The 15,186-nt window shown below is 29.2% G+C and overlaps 1 protein-coding gene across 4 annotated transcripts in view; it reads right to left on the bottom strand.

The window, feature by feature from the left end:
• Nucleotides 1-15,186, bottom strand: part of LOC145291979 (synapse-associated protein 1-like) — a 212,861-nt gene that overhangs the window by 77,578 nt on the left and 120,097 nt on the right. For all 4 annotated transcript variants that reach the window (XM_080137935.1, XM_080137933.1, XM_080137932.1 and 1 more), the window contains exons 3-5: nucleotides 14,390-14,536; nucleotides 10,323-10,462; nucleotides 3,837-3,928 (exon numbers count right to left, since the gene is read on the bottom strand). In XM_080137935.1, coding sequence (XP_079994061.1) covers nucleotides 3,837-3,928; nucleotides 10,323-10,462; nucleotides 14,390-14,536 — 379 coding nt within the window. The remainder of the gene's footprint in view (nucleotides 1-3,836; nucleotides 3,929-10,322; nucleotides 10,463-14,389; nucleotides 14,537-15,186) is intronic.

The following is a 15,186-nucleotide window of genomic DNA, read 5'->3' as shown; positions in this document are numbered from 1 at the left end:
TTCAAATTTCTTTGGTCCCACCACAACCTAGCAGCTATATTCAATGTTAGGTTGAATAGTTTAGGAATTAATATATATATATATATATATATATATATATATATATATACACACACACAAGTTAATATAAATAGAGATAGTAAGTTCAGAAGAAACTTTAGCTAAACTTGTATTGGTTAGTCCATCTTTTTGAGAATTCAAATAAAAGAAAAAAAAATGATTATTATTAAATAGTAAAAAGTTGTTTTTCTTTATATATACATAAACATAACTGTTTATCACAGTCCAATTCTTAAAGATTTGCTTATATGAAATGAAATAGTTTTATGTGACAGTTTAACTTTCAAATCCAGAACTTCATAATATCAAAACAAATTCATTCTTCATGAAAGGATAAATATCTGAAACATAGATTTTTGCAGTATAACTAATTTATTCAGTACTAGTCCATAACCATGACCCCATTCAACTGCAAAAATAAAAATAAAATAATTTTTATAATGAAAATCATTTTAAGTAATTAATGGGAATTAGTGATCCTCTCCTTTGTGTGTTAAGAATGGTTTTCTAAAATCTTACAAAAGTTTGAATTATTTGAAATTATCTCCCTTCCCTACAAAATGGCATTAAGAGATTGCATATTCTCAATTAACCATAAAAATTTGATTCTTTTTTCTTTTCTTTTTTTTTTTTTAATAAAACGACCAATTTACATGATTTCTGGCACATATTTTTCATTATAGGTAGGTACATTATAAATATTTTTATTTTTGATATTTTTATTTTTTCATGAAGGTGGGGAGTTATGGTCTGGCACCATTTATCTTATTTCAACGATTATTCTCGTCTTGATTTATTTTTCAAACAAGGAAAACAATATTTTTGGAATTATCTCCCTGTAATTGAGATTGTTGCAATCCAATGTAATAAGAAAATTAATTGTAAAAGAAGAAATATTAATCTTTGATTCCCTGCTTGAGAAACACTAGTTTTAATAACCACTTGTAAAAAATTTCTCCCCATGAAAATCTATTTTCTTTTCTAATATATTGTAGATTATTTTGATTGAAAAATGACCAAAATAATTCTCCACATCAGACAAGATAACAAGTTAACGATTTTCAAGTGTTTAATTCTTGGAAAGTTGTTTAAAAGTGGAGTGAATGACAATTCCTCTGAAACGATTGTGTGCAAACATTTTGAATATTCACCCAATTTCTTAGCTAGAAATTTGAAGTCTGATTTTCATAAATAAATACTTATTGCAAAGAGTTAAAAAAGTGAAAACTGGCTTAAACATAAACTTTAATACTTTTTAACTAACGAAATCTAATTTCAAATATAAACAAACAATTGATAAGATATGAATTTTATTTTATATTAATATTTAATGGAATTTGCATAAAATAAACAATAGAATGAACTCTAAAAGATCAAAGGCTGTTTGACTGTTTGATCCTTTTATTTAATCAGAAATCATTTTATCAGATAAGTCATGTGATTTAAAGATTAAAATAATTTTACTCTTTAAAAAACATAATGAAATGTTATGGTTTATAAGAAGCGTTGAAAAATTTGATATTTACAAAGCCATATTAATGGATATGTTGAAAATATAACAACTTGAACATTAAGTGCTTATTGGCAATAAAATCCATGGCATTTTATATTGCAGGCCACTTCATGGTACAGCTGAGAAGCACAACTGTAGGCCGACTGAAAATGTTTACGTTTTAAGGATTTTTGTAGAATTATTATATTTATAAATTATATCAATTATATTTGAAAATATGTGGAATAGCATAACTAAGGATAAAATGTGTTGAAAAATATATCAAAATATGTGGATCATATCTTTTCACAAACATCTTTGTTTCATTCAACATTTCTACAACAAAAATCTATATTCTTATTTATCTCTCCATACAAGTATGGGTCAGAATATTATTCTCACTATTTTCAAATAGTTCTTAGAATTTTCTTTAAAAATCTTAGAAAACCAAACATTATCAACAGACCTTCAGTTGTGATTTTCCGCTGTGGCACCATGATGTGAGAAAATAATATATAAAAAAAAAAACTGTCCAATTTTTATTTGATAAAGAGATTTTATCACATATGAAAACCAATCAGCATCCAAATAGTTTTATTTTCAAAATATGCATTGATAAGGCTTTCTAAAATGTAGCAGCAATATTTTGCTTATTTTGAAATATAGAAAAAGAAAAAAACAATAAGTGTCTTGTAGTTGCAAGTTGCCAAATATTATAAAAAAAATTAATTTTTTTTTATAATATTTGCAGAATTCTTAAATATCAACCAAACAGATATTAATGATATTAGAATTTTTTTTTCTCAGATTTTAGCATGTCAATTATTTTTTGCTGGTGAAACCTTTGTGTCCATTGCTATATATGTATAGAGTATAAGCGTCCTGAGGAGTACGTCGAACAGAAAATTGTTGGTAAATAGGAATTAGTAGAAAGAAAGGGGATATTAAATAAGTTGGTACAAACAGGCAATGTTTCACAAAAGGGACAAGACAATATTAGACAGTCATGCAAAAATAGTGCCAAAATGAAAAATGTTTTCCATTTTTTTGTATCATTTTATTACTGAATAAATCAAAAGTATTCATATTTTTTTCCTGTTTTTAAATCAAAACATCAACTTGCTTTTGTTTCAGAGAACACTTTTTACACTTAAAAAGAGGTTTTGTTTATTCAAATCCTGTTAAGAACAAGATATATAATGGTAATCAAAGGGAAATAATTAAATTTTTATAGAAAAATGCCAATCTCTATATTAATAAAATTATAACACTTTTTGTGTGGGTGTTTCTTACCTCTAAGTGACTTTTTTTTTTTTTTTTGCTTTTAATCAAATATTTATAGAAATAAAAAAAAAATGCAATAGTGTAACCACCTCCAAAAAAAGGGAACTTTAAAAATCCTATTAAAAAATAATTTAATTATGAACTTAAATTACCAAAAGCCATTTCAGTTTCTTCATGAACAAATCAGCAATTTTTATCCGTTTTTATTATAAGTTGAAAAAAAATAAAAATGACTTTGTTCTTTGATACAACTAAGACACATTAAAAAAAATTCATTTTCTTTTTGTTTAAAAATAGAAATTAACTATAATACTTGAATGCTTGTCTTCAAACCAGAAATTACTTTTTAATATATGCAGATTAAAAGCTTTAAAATTAATTTCAATTTTGCACAATAACAAAAGTTGTCTAATACATTAAAAAAAAAATGCATACTTATTTTTTTTGTAACCATTCGATATTCAAAAGAAATTTTGGAGTTGAATAAAAGTTTAAAAACGATGTGATCTAAATCAGACAAATCAATTTTTTAACATGATCTCGTATGGCAGAATCACCTCCTGCATTTTGAAAGGCAATATTATTTGTAAAATGCACATTTTGCAAGAATGCATCTACCAATTTAAAATTTCAAAGATTGGAGTTATTTTTATTTTTTTTATTTTTTATTTTTTTTTTTAAAAAGCTCTTCAATTTAATGAAAGCTGAACATAAAAAAGCATAATAAAGATGCTGATATCATAAGATCTAAAGGTTTTCTGAACACAAAAGGAAATTGTCATTTTAATAGTAACATCTAAAAACATTACTCAAGTGTTTCATTGACAATAGATAAGCTGAACACCAATGTGGCTGACAGAAGAAGTGGGGGCAACATAACTGACATAATGCAGGAGGATATGGGCACAAAATTAAGATCAATTACATGAAGCAGAACAAAGACAGGATATGAGCATAATGAGAAAAAAATTAATATAAGAAAGGATTTTTAAAAACTTACCAGTCGATTGAGTCAGGGAGGTCAATTGGGTGGACTGTTTGATTAGAGACACCCGGTAAAAGTAGTTCCTCCAGAAATTCTCTTCACTAATCCTAAAAACAGAAATGAACTCAATGGTTATCTGAAGAGACAAATGCACCTTTATGAAAGCTAAACATTTCTTTTAAATTAAAGAAAACAATATTTTAACTATGTATATCATTAAATATTACAGACAACTTGTATCTGCATATTTTTTATTTGATCTTTTCTAAATTCTTGATTAACTTTCAAGTTGGAACTGACAAAGATATTTGCTGTGCTTGTTATGTCACTTCCAGAACCATCCTCATGGATGAGTATCAAGCAAAGGACACGTTTACTGATGATTTTTACAGGAAGATGGTTCCAAAAGAAACTAAAAATACTAGGGTACACAACAAGTACGGCAAATATATTTGCCAGTTCTAACCCAAATCTCGAAAGTTAATCACCAATAGGGAGTTTTATACCATTTCGTTGATATCAAATATGAAGAACATTTTTTGTAAATGCTAAGTAAGGAAGAAGTGGGATGGGAGTTTGGTATTGAGTAAATCCTTAATTGTTTTAGAAGTTAAAGTTACTGTTTTTATATCAGATTAACATTATTGTTTTTGTGCAGTCATTTCAATAAATTTAAAATCTATTTTTTCTGATCGAAACAAAACCTGTAAAGCTATTATTTTTGATGATTTATTCCTGTTTAATTTGTTTTTCCTTTCAGTCTTTTTCCACACATCTTGTCTTCACAGCATTTCATTTTATATATTGTGCATTTTATCCTCATGTACACACACACACACATATATATATATATATATTGGGTGTGTGTGTGTGTGTGTGTGTGTGTGTATTAGGTTAGTGCAAAAATAATGTTTTTATGTATATAGTTGAACGTTAAAAAGACGACATTGTTTTTGCACCAACCTTTATATATATATATATATATATATATATATATATATATATATATATATATATATATATATATACACTGCTGTTTTCCATGTATCCTCCACAATAGATAAGTATTAGCTTTTAACAAATCCGAAAGAATTTCAACATATTTTTGCATTTCATCATGAATAAAAGTTATCCGAAATATAACAAAAACAAGAAAAAAAAAAATGCATGTTTGTTTTTGTTTTAAATTCTCCCAAAAAATATTGCTAGGTTTTTAAAAAAACAGGTTTTTGTGATTAATTTGTTTTTATTTCTCTCAAAAGCGAACAGGAAAATTGTAAATCACTCTACCCTAAGAAGTGTTTATAAAAAACAAGAAAAGATATTGGGACTAACATGCTCAGTGTTGACAATTATCGATTTTCAATCTAAACCATGAACTTTGAATTTAAGACCAAACAAGAGTAAAGGAACTAATTATGTACGCTAAACAAGAAAAACATTTTTTAAATATTTATAAGAATTAAAAAACATATATTTATAAGAATTTTTAAAAAAAACGTCCATAAAGTTTAGACAAAATCCCATATAAACACAATTTATGATTTAACTCGATAACTAAAAAAGTTCAAATAAAAACAAAAGACTAAATCTGATAAACATCACTATTGTTGCAAATACAAACATTATTTATCTTGGTTTTAAAAACCTGCTCTAATGATGAAAGGAGTTGAATAATAGTTTTATAAGCTCAGAAAAATTGAGAAACCTAGGTACTTCAACTAGTATGTAATAAAATATTTCAATTCTTAATTATTATTTTTTTTTTTTTTGTTTAACGGCATATCAACCCTTTGTGGGTTATTTAATGCCAAATTCAGTTATTTTGGGAATAGTATTTGATGTTGTATCCAGTTATTTTATGAGATTTTTAGTCTTCAAGCTCCTTGTATTTTCAATAGTTAGTTTGTAGCTTTTGATGTGGTTGTTTTATAGTGGATTTTGTCATTTTTGTTGTCTGCCTTGCAGAATATGATTGGGTTTTGCAATAGGAGGAGGAAAAGGGTTAGTATTATTAAGTCCTGTATTATGAATATAGTTAGTGTTTTATATTCAAATTGTCCTCATTCTTAAGGAAGGTTTCTTGGAGATAAATAACTAAAGGATTAAATTTGGTTTGCAACAATAAAATTCATTGTAATTTGCCTTTACTCAACAACAATTCCATTGGATTTTCTTGTAATTCATGAGGATTTTTTTTTTTGGTTTGAGGAGTAACTTCAGTTTCCATGTCTTCTAATTCCATAAATCTATTTGTAGTAGTAGTGGTGGCTTCTGTTTGTGGTAATTTCTTTATATTATTTTGATTTTTGGTAGATGTATTTTTGTTTGTTTTTCAAGTGTGTTTTTTTTTCACCACGGGGAAGACGTATTTGTGACCTGTGTGGTTTTTCTTTTAACTGATTTTGTTTTGTCTTTTTCGGCATCTGCACAACGTACTGGTGATTTTTGTGGTCTTTCTTTTGATCGACTGTTTTCTTGGATGTGATTTTGGTTGAGAATTTGTTTTATTGGTAACATTAGTTGATGATTTAATGGGATGATTAATTTTTGATGATAGGTTTGGTTTGATTTAATTTATAAATTTGGGCCAGTCGTTTGGTTCCAATTGTAACAATTTGTTTATTAGTATTTTGTATTTAGAGTCTTGGTTAGTGATGTTGGATGATATACAACTTGAGGTGACTTGAGTACGTCTTTTCCTTCATGCATCCATCTACTATTTTCATGGCTTCGAGGAAGGAGATGTTTTTGGTATGTTTTATTGACACTACTTCCTTTTCTTTCTTCCAGATTCTGCATGCTCTAGCATAAGCAGGATGGTTTTCTCCACAATTTGCACATTTGCAATCGAGATTGCAGTCATTGACAGTGTGGTTCGAATCTCTCTGGCCACATCTGCTGCACACTGCTCGTCCCCTACATGCATCCTCATTGTGCCCAAACTTCTAGCATTTAAAGCACCGAAGTGGGTTTGGTATAAAAGGGTTCAACTTTTTCAATGTTGAACCCAATTTTGATTTCTTTTGGGATAGTGGGTCTATCGAACTGCATAATGTAAGTGTTCGTATGTATAGTCTGATTCTCTTTTTTTTATTGTAATTCTTTGAACATTTATTACTCCTTGATTTTTAAGTTCTTTTGTTATCTCTTCAGTAGTGCACATTGAGAGGTCTTTCAATTTTACTACGCCTTTGGATGTATTCAGATTCTTGTGTGGATAAGTTTTGATATTTATGTTGTGGAAAGTTTTCATTACTAGGAGAAAAGTGGCATGTTTTTCTCTTTCCGCTTCCATCAGTATGGTTTTATTTTTTAAAGTTTTTACATTTTTGAGAGTAATATATGCCGATATAATTTTATGTATAAATGGTGATAAGTCAGATATTTTGGTTTCTTCAGTGGATTCCAATACAATAAATTTTGAGGATGTTTGATGTAGTTCATTATCTGAACTATCCGAGTCGATGTGTTGCACTTGGAGTTTTTATACTTGGCCATATATATATATATATATATTAAATTCGTTGTTTATACTCCCCACCCACCTCGGAGTCCAATATTGAGGCATATTAAAGGGGAAACCCATTCGCCTTGCCATGCCAAGGCTACATAAACAGTATACATGTTCCAAATGGGAGCCATGAGCACCCATAATCCTTTAGTTACACAATCCAAGTCATTTGTGGTAACTTCCAGCACTATACAGCCATGTCATGACTTTAATCATTTGGCACATTTGACCCTAGCCACTGCCTTCTAACACACGGAAAAGAGGGGAAAATATGTATATAGTTTATAGTGGTATAGGGTAGAACTGTATTTGTTATGGTTTAGAGGAAATTGATAGAAAAGTAGATGTGTTAGGGTTTGATGTAACTAGCCGATTCATCAGATCGGGCCCCTCCGACCGCCCATCTAGCCTTGTACGAGGCCAAAGTGGAGTGTTGCAACTGATATCTTTAATTTCCCTTTCTCAGCCACCAGGATCATTTTCCGAGTCATTACGGGTCGCCACCCACGGCCAACAGGTGGCCCCTTTGAAAGTCGGTGTATTCTAATGCCCCACCAAAGGGGTTGAGAAATAGGGAAGGTAAAAAAAATAAATAAAAAAAAGGAAGGGGAAGGGGAAAGGGGGCTGTTTTTTTGGGGTTTTTTTCCAGAACATAATTAAGTTTTACAAGAAAGAATAGAAAACAAAAAACAGAAGTTTAATGTAGGTGCATTTCTTCTCAGGAAGCCATTAGACAGCCTGATCTGGTAGCACCAGAATTCTTAATGAATATCTGAAGATAATGATTGTGATAAGCATTTTTAATAAACGTTTACTTTGTTCTTCTTGTTTATTCCAGTTGTGTAATAATTCCAGACAATCTTAGTATATAATCTTAATATCAATTCAATTTCTTCAAAGAATTGAATAATAAAATTGAGAAAAGTTGAAAAAAGTTCAAAGATAATTGGACCCAAAAGCAGAGGAAACCAAAAAGTTAAATACAATAACAGATTCTTGGCCTTCGGGACAAGATCAAAGTGTAGTATCTGTTCTTCAGATGCTGCACTTCTATTTTGTGTTCTCTTTCGGTGGAGGAGAAATCCTTCATGACTGAGACAATTTTTATTTTTGTACCTTTTCTCCACGTTAAAAAACGACCCTGGTGTCTAACTCTGTCCCATGGGGAGGCATAGTAAATAGGTACAATAACAGATTCTTTAAATTAGAACATTGAAATTTATTTTTAACTGTACTGCAAGTATAAAATGCCGATTTTGAAGATCATCCAATTATTTGGAAATCTGAAATTCTTTGCCTCACGAAATAGAAAAATAGTTACAATTTTAACTACTATTACTTGTTAATATGATTTGCAGGATTTAAGAGTGGAAAATAGTTTCGAGTGCAATTTGAACGATTTTGAGTGAAGGGAAGTTACTCTGTAACTGATAATGGAATAATCTAAGGGAAGCAACTGCAGTGGGACTAAATAATAAACGGCATCATTAAAGATGATTTTGAATTATGAAGCCAACAACAAAATTAACACATTTTGGTTTGAATTTTAAGGACGGAAAATTATTTGCTTCTTGGCATTCAAAGTATAGTATCTGTTTTATCTGTGGTCAGAAGAAAAGAAATTCTCGACTGAAGCAATTATTTAGATTTTTACTATCCAGTGTATTCCGATTTTAAGAACTGGCTATGCTCTACATAACTCGTGTCTTTTTTTTTTTTTTTTACACAGAGATCACCACTTATCAAGGCCCGGAAGCCACTCAGGGATAAGGGTTATTGCAAGTACAACTTTACTCTTGTGAAAAAAAGCCAAGTATAGTTATTTGCATCGTTTTTATTTGCCTCATCATCCTCATTGTTGTTATATTTTAATTACGTTTCAATCAATTTGCCCTTCGACCTTATTCAGGCATAGTGTTATCCAGATGTCGGGTTATACACACATTAGCAGTCAACAAAAAGTGTGATTAGTTGAATTCCTCTTTAAGCTCAGCTTACTTGAATCAGGAAAAAGTGAGTTTGCAAAGCCAGTTTAATATATAAAATCCCAAATAAATTTTTTATCAGTGCGAGAACTATTTCTTAAATGTTGCAGTTTTATTCTTTATTATTTATTTTATATTAATCTTATATTGAATAAACCCAATTCAAGAAACTAAAATCAAGATCAAGCATTGAATTTTATTGACCAAGAAATTAGCAAAATGAAGCAGTAAAAAGAAGATATGGCATCTATACATGGTCTCAATTTTGGTCCAAGGTGATGTTAAACCTGGATATGGTCGGCATCATAAGTCTCCTCTGGCAGACTGCTGCCTTTTTTCTGCTGTTGAGATAAGAGAAATAATGGCATATCTTCTGCATGTGGCTATGGAGACTGCAACGAGGTGTTGGGATGAAAATCCCTAAATTTACATTTCTGTTGACAATGCTGTATGCCAAAATTAGATCCCATTATTCAACAATCCTAATCCTCATCGTTAAAGTGAGGACAGACTGAATATTTTATATTGCTGTAATACGTGTTTGTCTGTTGATCTTTTTGTAGCGGCTAACAAGATATCAGAATGCATGAAACAAGTTTTGAATGTCATGTTAAACAAAAATATAATTTAGGAAAACATTAAAACTTATCAAAGATTCTAAATTCGAAAACTATGAAGATAAATTTACATCTTGATAGCCATCTTAGTAAACAAAAACTATTTTCAATTCAATTTTTAAATTCTATTTTTAATTTTTTTTTCATTATTTTGGAGTTTCTACCTTTCCTTTATTCTCTTTTTAAATATCTCCTCTGAAAGTTAACTATGCTCTGCATACAATTCTTTATACCTAAATAAAAAAAATCAGAATCTTATTTTAAAATAATTTTGTATTCAGTAAAGAAATACCAATGTTTATTGGAGCGAGTAATCATTGATTTTTTTTTTCAACAAATCAACACTAGGGAAAAAATTTCCTAAATAAGCATAAAAATTACTCACTGTTTAGGTACCAATTCAAACCGCATTTTCTGTAGCTCGGGATCTTCTTGTAAAGTCGCCAATGCCACAGGGTAAAGTGAATCGAAATCAAAACTGTACTGCACTCCGGCTGGAGGATTCCTCAGGAAGTTTCGCTTGTCCTGAAAGCACACAAAGGAAAAATTAAAAATAAGATCAGGTCAGAGTTATAGAAAAGTTGAATATGTGCCATGCAAACTTTAAACATTTCTCAACCTTATTCTGATCATCGCCATTTTCAATCGAATGAAAATTCTTTATCAAATATTCAAACAGAATTTGTTTGCAAATTATTTAATGAAAACAGACGATGGGCTGTATTAGCTTTGAAAATAATATCATGCATTATCTGTTCGTCGACCATGAATTAGGAAACAACATTTCAAACTTGGCATATTGAATGAAAAGGCAACAAAATTCATGAAAATAAACATTACAAAATGGTTCAAGAAAAATAAAAACGAGTGACTATAAAAACTGGATAAGATCGATTTTAATCTTAGTTTTAATAAAGTAGGTTTGAGTTTTTTGTTTGCATTGTTTATTTTCATGGCATATCAACCTTTTCGGTTATTTAATGCCAAATCCTGTAATTTTGGAAAAAAGTTTTTAAGCTTCAAGTTTTTGATATCTTAAAATATTTATTCATGGAGTTTGGTTTGGTTGTTTTATGTAGAAAAATTGTTGTCATTGTTTTTAACTTTGCAGGACATGATAGTTTTGTAAAGGGAAAGGCAAAAAATATTAACAATGTTTGGTGTATTTTGAGTTAGGAAGCCAGTATCTGCTGGCATGTATTAGACAACTTTTTGAAATTAATTTCCAAACAAACCCTGTCCAAGTCTTTATTCCTCTTTCTCTTAACTGCATCCTTATCATGTCCTATTTTTTTTTCTTGGCCTTCCCCTATGCAGAAGAAATGCATGCCCAGTTAGGCGCATCCTCAAAACGTTGTGGCCACATAAGATTCTGTAGAGGCCATGCAAGAAGTATAGCCATGCGAGGTTTACGTATGCTAAAAGAAGAAACAGTCATATGCATAAGTATCAAGAATTTTAATTTCAATTCTTAATCAGAGCAAAGATTAGTCAAAAGTTCAACTAAAAATTTATCGCCCGTCAATTCATGCGTACACAATCCAAATCTTTTTGACTTTCTTATTCTACTTATTCATTAAAATTTGAACAAAATGTTTTTTGAATTTTTGAGATGCGGATTTAGAATTTAGAGTATTCAGACTAGCGTTCTCATGATTATAATAGTTCACAAGAACCAGTGCCATAACAGATTAAGTATTAGGCAAAATTCAGTTGTAAGTGACAATCTTTTGGAGGTTGAAAGTTCAATCTTCAGTGTGGACAATATGAAGAAAATACAACTGCGAATTGATTAAAACTTCTGCCTAGTTATGGCTGACAGAACAAGAACATACTACCTTCAACGATTTAGTTTCAAATTCCGTGCAGATTCCCACGTTCAATACGAAACAGCAGAAGAAGGTTGGAGGTTACATTGGCAGTAACAGTGTGCGAATAATGCTCAAGATGAGAACAGTAGTCTGATTAATCCAAATAATTGAACACTAAAGATATAGAATTAAATTTTTTTATATATAAGCGTTTGTCATCCATTTTTGCTTTTATTATTATACAGAATTTAGATGAAGTACATCCCTTTGTTTTATCACATAAGTGTTAGCAGTCTTGCAGTCATGTTATTGAAATAAGAGATAACAAGCACAATTATTATAGAGATGATTTGTTGTCTGTTTTAATATGATCTTTTGAAGTGTTTGGATCTCTTTAAAATTAACTATCTGTATATGTTAATATATTTTTATATATAAGATTCGCTCTAGAACTGATCATTATGAATTTTTTTTTTTTTTTACGGCATGTTAACCATCCATGGATTATTTAATACAGAATGAAGTTGTCAAATGGAATTCTACAGGTAGGATAGTCATTTTATGTTATTAGAATACTTTGTTCTCAGAATATGAATTTTGGAACATCATTGCTAGATGTAAGGGTGGATAAGGTGGGTTATATTAAGTTTAATGTAAAGGAGGTGAAAGCTCATTTTGAACATTGAGATTCCTCCAATCTTTCTGAAATTTTAACAATATGTATTAGTATTAATAAATACTAGCGGGACTTGTGGAAATTCCACAGCAGCATCTTTCATATGCAATATATTGCTGCTGGGCATTCAGCGTGGATGGAGATCTTGCAATATTACTGTAGCCTTATTGTTAAAACTGCAAAAGTATTTATCTATAATCTGGTTAATGTAGTGTCAGAATATATCCGGTTATTACAGTTTATCTTCAATATCCTTATAGAAGTCTGACATATTTCTATTGTATGGATGACTCAAAAGCGGCATCAATTTTTTTAAAAAGTTTTTTTTTTTATGTCTTGAGTGATTGAGAGATCCTATTTATTAAAAAGAAGGATAGAAGGTGATAATATACTAGAAACATTAAATTAGCATCTATATATTAATTTTTGTGGCTGCAGTATGTTACCACATATCCTTTTAATAAATAGGATCTCCTGATCAAATAATTTATAATCTAGAAACCGTGAAACATGTACGTACATATGTTAAACGTAGCACAGTATCAATAGATAGAATACTATTTAAATATTTAACAATAAGTATTAGTAAATATCCTCCAGGTTTCAGTTTCGGATTAGTATTTTAAAGGATTTTTAGAGGGCATACTATCGGTACAACCTTCCATTCGAAATTTCAAACATTTTGGATGTCCATTAAATTTAATCCAAAGTCACGAGACATAAATTACACAAATTCTTTTTATTCTTTAAATTTTTGACATTTTCTAGAATCAAAAATCTTCTGATCAAAAGTGGAATCAGGATTCTAAACATGAGGTTTTGAATCATCATATTTGGATTTTAATCTTTATAAGAAGGACATAAAACTGGAGCAAATCTCAGATAAAAATAGCTGGATAGATAAGTGAAGCAATTGGTAATTTAAAGTGTTGAATTTAATTTACTTTTTTAAAGCGTTGAATTTAATTTACTTTTTTAAAGCGTTGAATTTAATTTACTTTTTTAAAGCGTTGAATTTAATTTACTTTTTTAAAGCGTTGAATTTAATTTACTTTTTTAAAGCGTTGAATTTAATTTACTTTTTTAAAGCGTTGAATTTAATTTACTTTTTTAAAGCGTTGAATTTAATTTACTTTTTTAAAGCGTTGAATTTAATTTACTTTTTTAAAGCGTTGAATTGAATTTACTTTTTTAAAGCGTTGAATTGAATTTAATTTTTTAAAGCGTTGAATTTAATTTTTTAAAGCGTTGAATTTAATTTTTTAAAACGTTGAATTTAATTTTTTAAAACGTTGAATTTAATTTTTTAAAACGTTGAATTTAATTTTTTAAAGCGTTGAATTTAATTTTTTAAAACGTTGAATTTAATTTAATTTTTTAAAGCGTTGAATTGAATTTAATTTTTTAAAGCGTTGAATTTAATTTACTTTTTTAAAACGTTGAATTTAATTTAATTTTTTAAAGCGTTGAATTTAATTTAATTTTTTAAAGCGTTGAATTTAATTTAATTTTTTAAAGCGTTGAATTTAATTTTTTAAAGCGTTGAATTTAATTTTTTAAAGCATTGAATTTAATTTTTTTAAGCGTTGAATTTAATTTTTTTAAGCGTTGAATTTAATCTTTTAAAGCGTTGAATTTAATCTTTTAAAGCGTTGAATTTAATTTTTTAAAGCGTTGAATTTAATTTTTTAAAGCGTTGAATTTAATCTTTTAAAGCGTTGAATTTAATCTTTTAAAGCGTTGAATTTAATTTTTTAAAGCGTTGAATTTAATTTTTTAAAGCGTTGAATTTAATTTTTTAAAGCGTTGAATTTAATCTTTTAAAGCGTTGAATTTAATCTTTTAAAGCGTTGAATTTAATTTTTTAAAGCGTTGAATTTAATTTTTAAAGCATTGAATTTAATTTTTAAAGCGTTGAATTTAATTTTTTAAAGCGTTGTCGATTGCCAAAGAAAGACCGCTTACAGCAGAGAGGGCAAGAATTTGTTTCTTCATGCTTTCCTCTTCATTGTATCCAACCCAAGGGGGAACAGATGCTTCAGCACTTTTCCCTTTTTCTTTATTTTCATTCACAAACTTCTCTTGTTCCCGGGTGAATTCTCCCAGTATAGTCTGCAAAGAGAAAACAAAAGATATGAGTGTTCAATAAAAAAATATTTTGAAAATGTAAATTTAAAAAATACAAACATTACAAATGCAAAAGATTGCTATTGATCAAGTAACAAAAACAATTTTTTTTTTTTAACTAATTAAGAATTATTAATAAACTAGCCAGATCTGCTAACCGTCATTGCCCCGTGGAAGCATGCCCCTCCCGTAGGAAAATTGAAAGTATGGTTGTTGTTGTTGCCCAACAACTAACCTCCTCATGTTAAGAAAGGTTTTCAGAATAGACACCCCCATCCTTCTCATGTTAAGAACAGCTTTCGGAATGGTCACCGGCAACATTCCCATGTTAAGAATGGCTTTCGGAATGGTTACCCCATTTTGGTAGTGTGGATAACTGTCAAAATATTTGCCACAAATTTAACTTAACGCTGTCAAGTCAAATACTATGAACTAAGAAAGAACTTAAGCAGTGTTGGTCGGATATAATGAGATTTGATCCTCGCCCATGCATACTAATCTGACGGCCAGTGATATAAAGTGCATAATACAGGCTTTATATGGGGAAAACTACTTGTATCTGGCAAATATAAATCAGATATTCTTAATCAGCATAGTAGAAAACCTACACAAGTCGTCATTTTAAAGGAAAGGTA

Source organism: Euprymna scolopes, chromosome 13, assembly GCF_053919585.1.
Source record: "Euprymna scolopes isolate OS-2025 chromosome 13, ASM5391958v1, whole genome shotgun sequence".
Classification (NCBI taxonomy): domain Eukaryota; kingdom Metazoa; phylum Mollusca; class Cephalopoda; order Sepiida; family Sepiolidae; genus Euprymna; species Euprymna scolopes.
The sequence above is the reverse complement of the archived record's forward strand: the minus strand, read 5'-3'. Positions and strand labels throughout refer to the sequence as shown.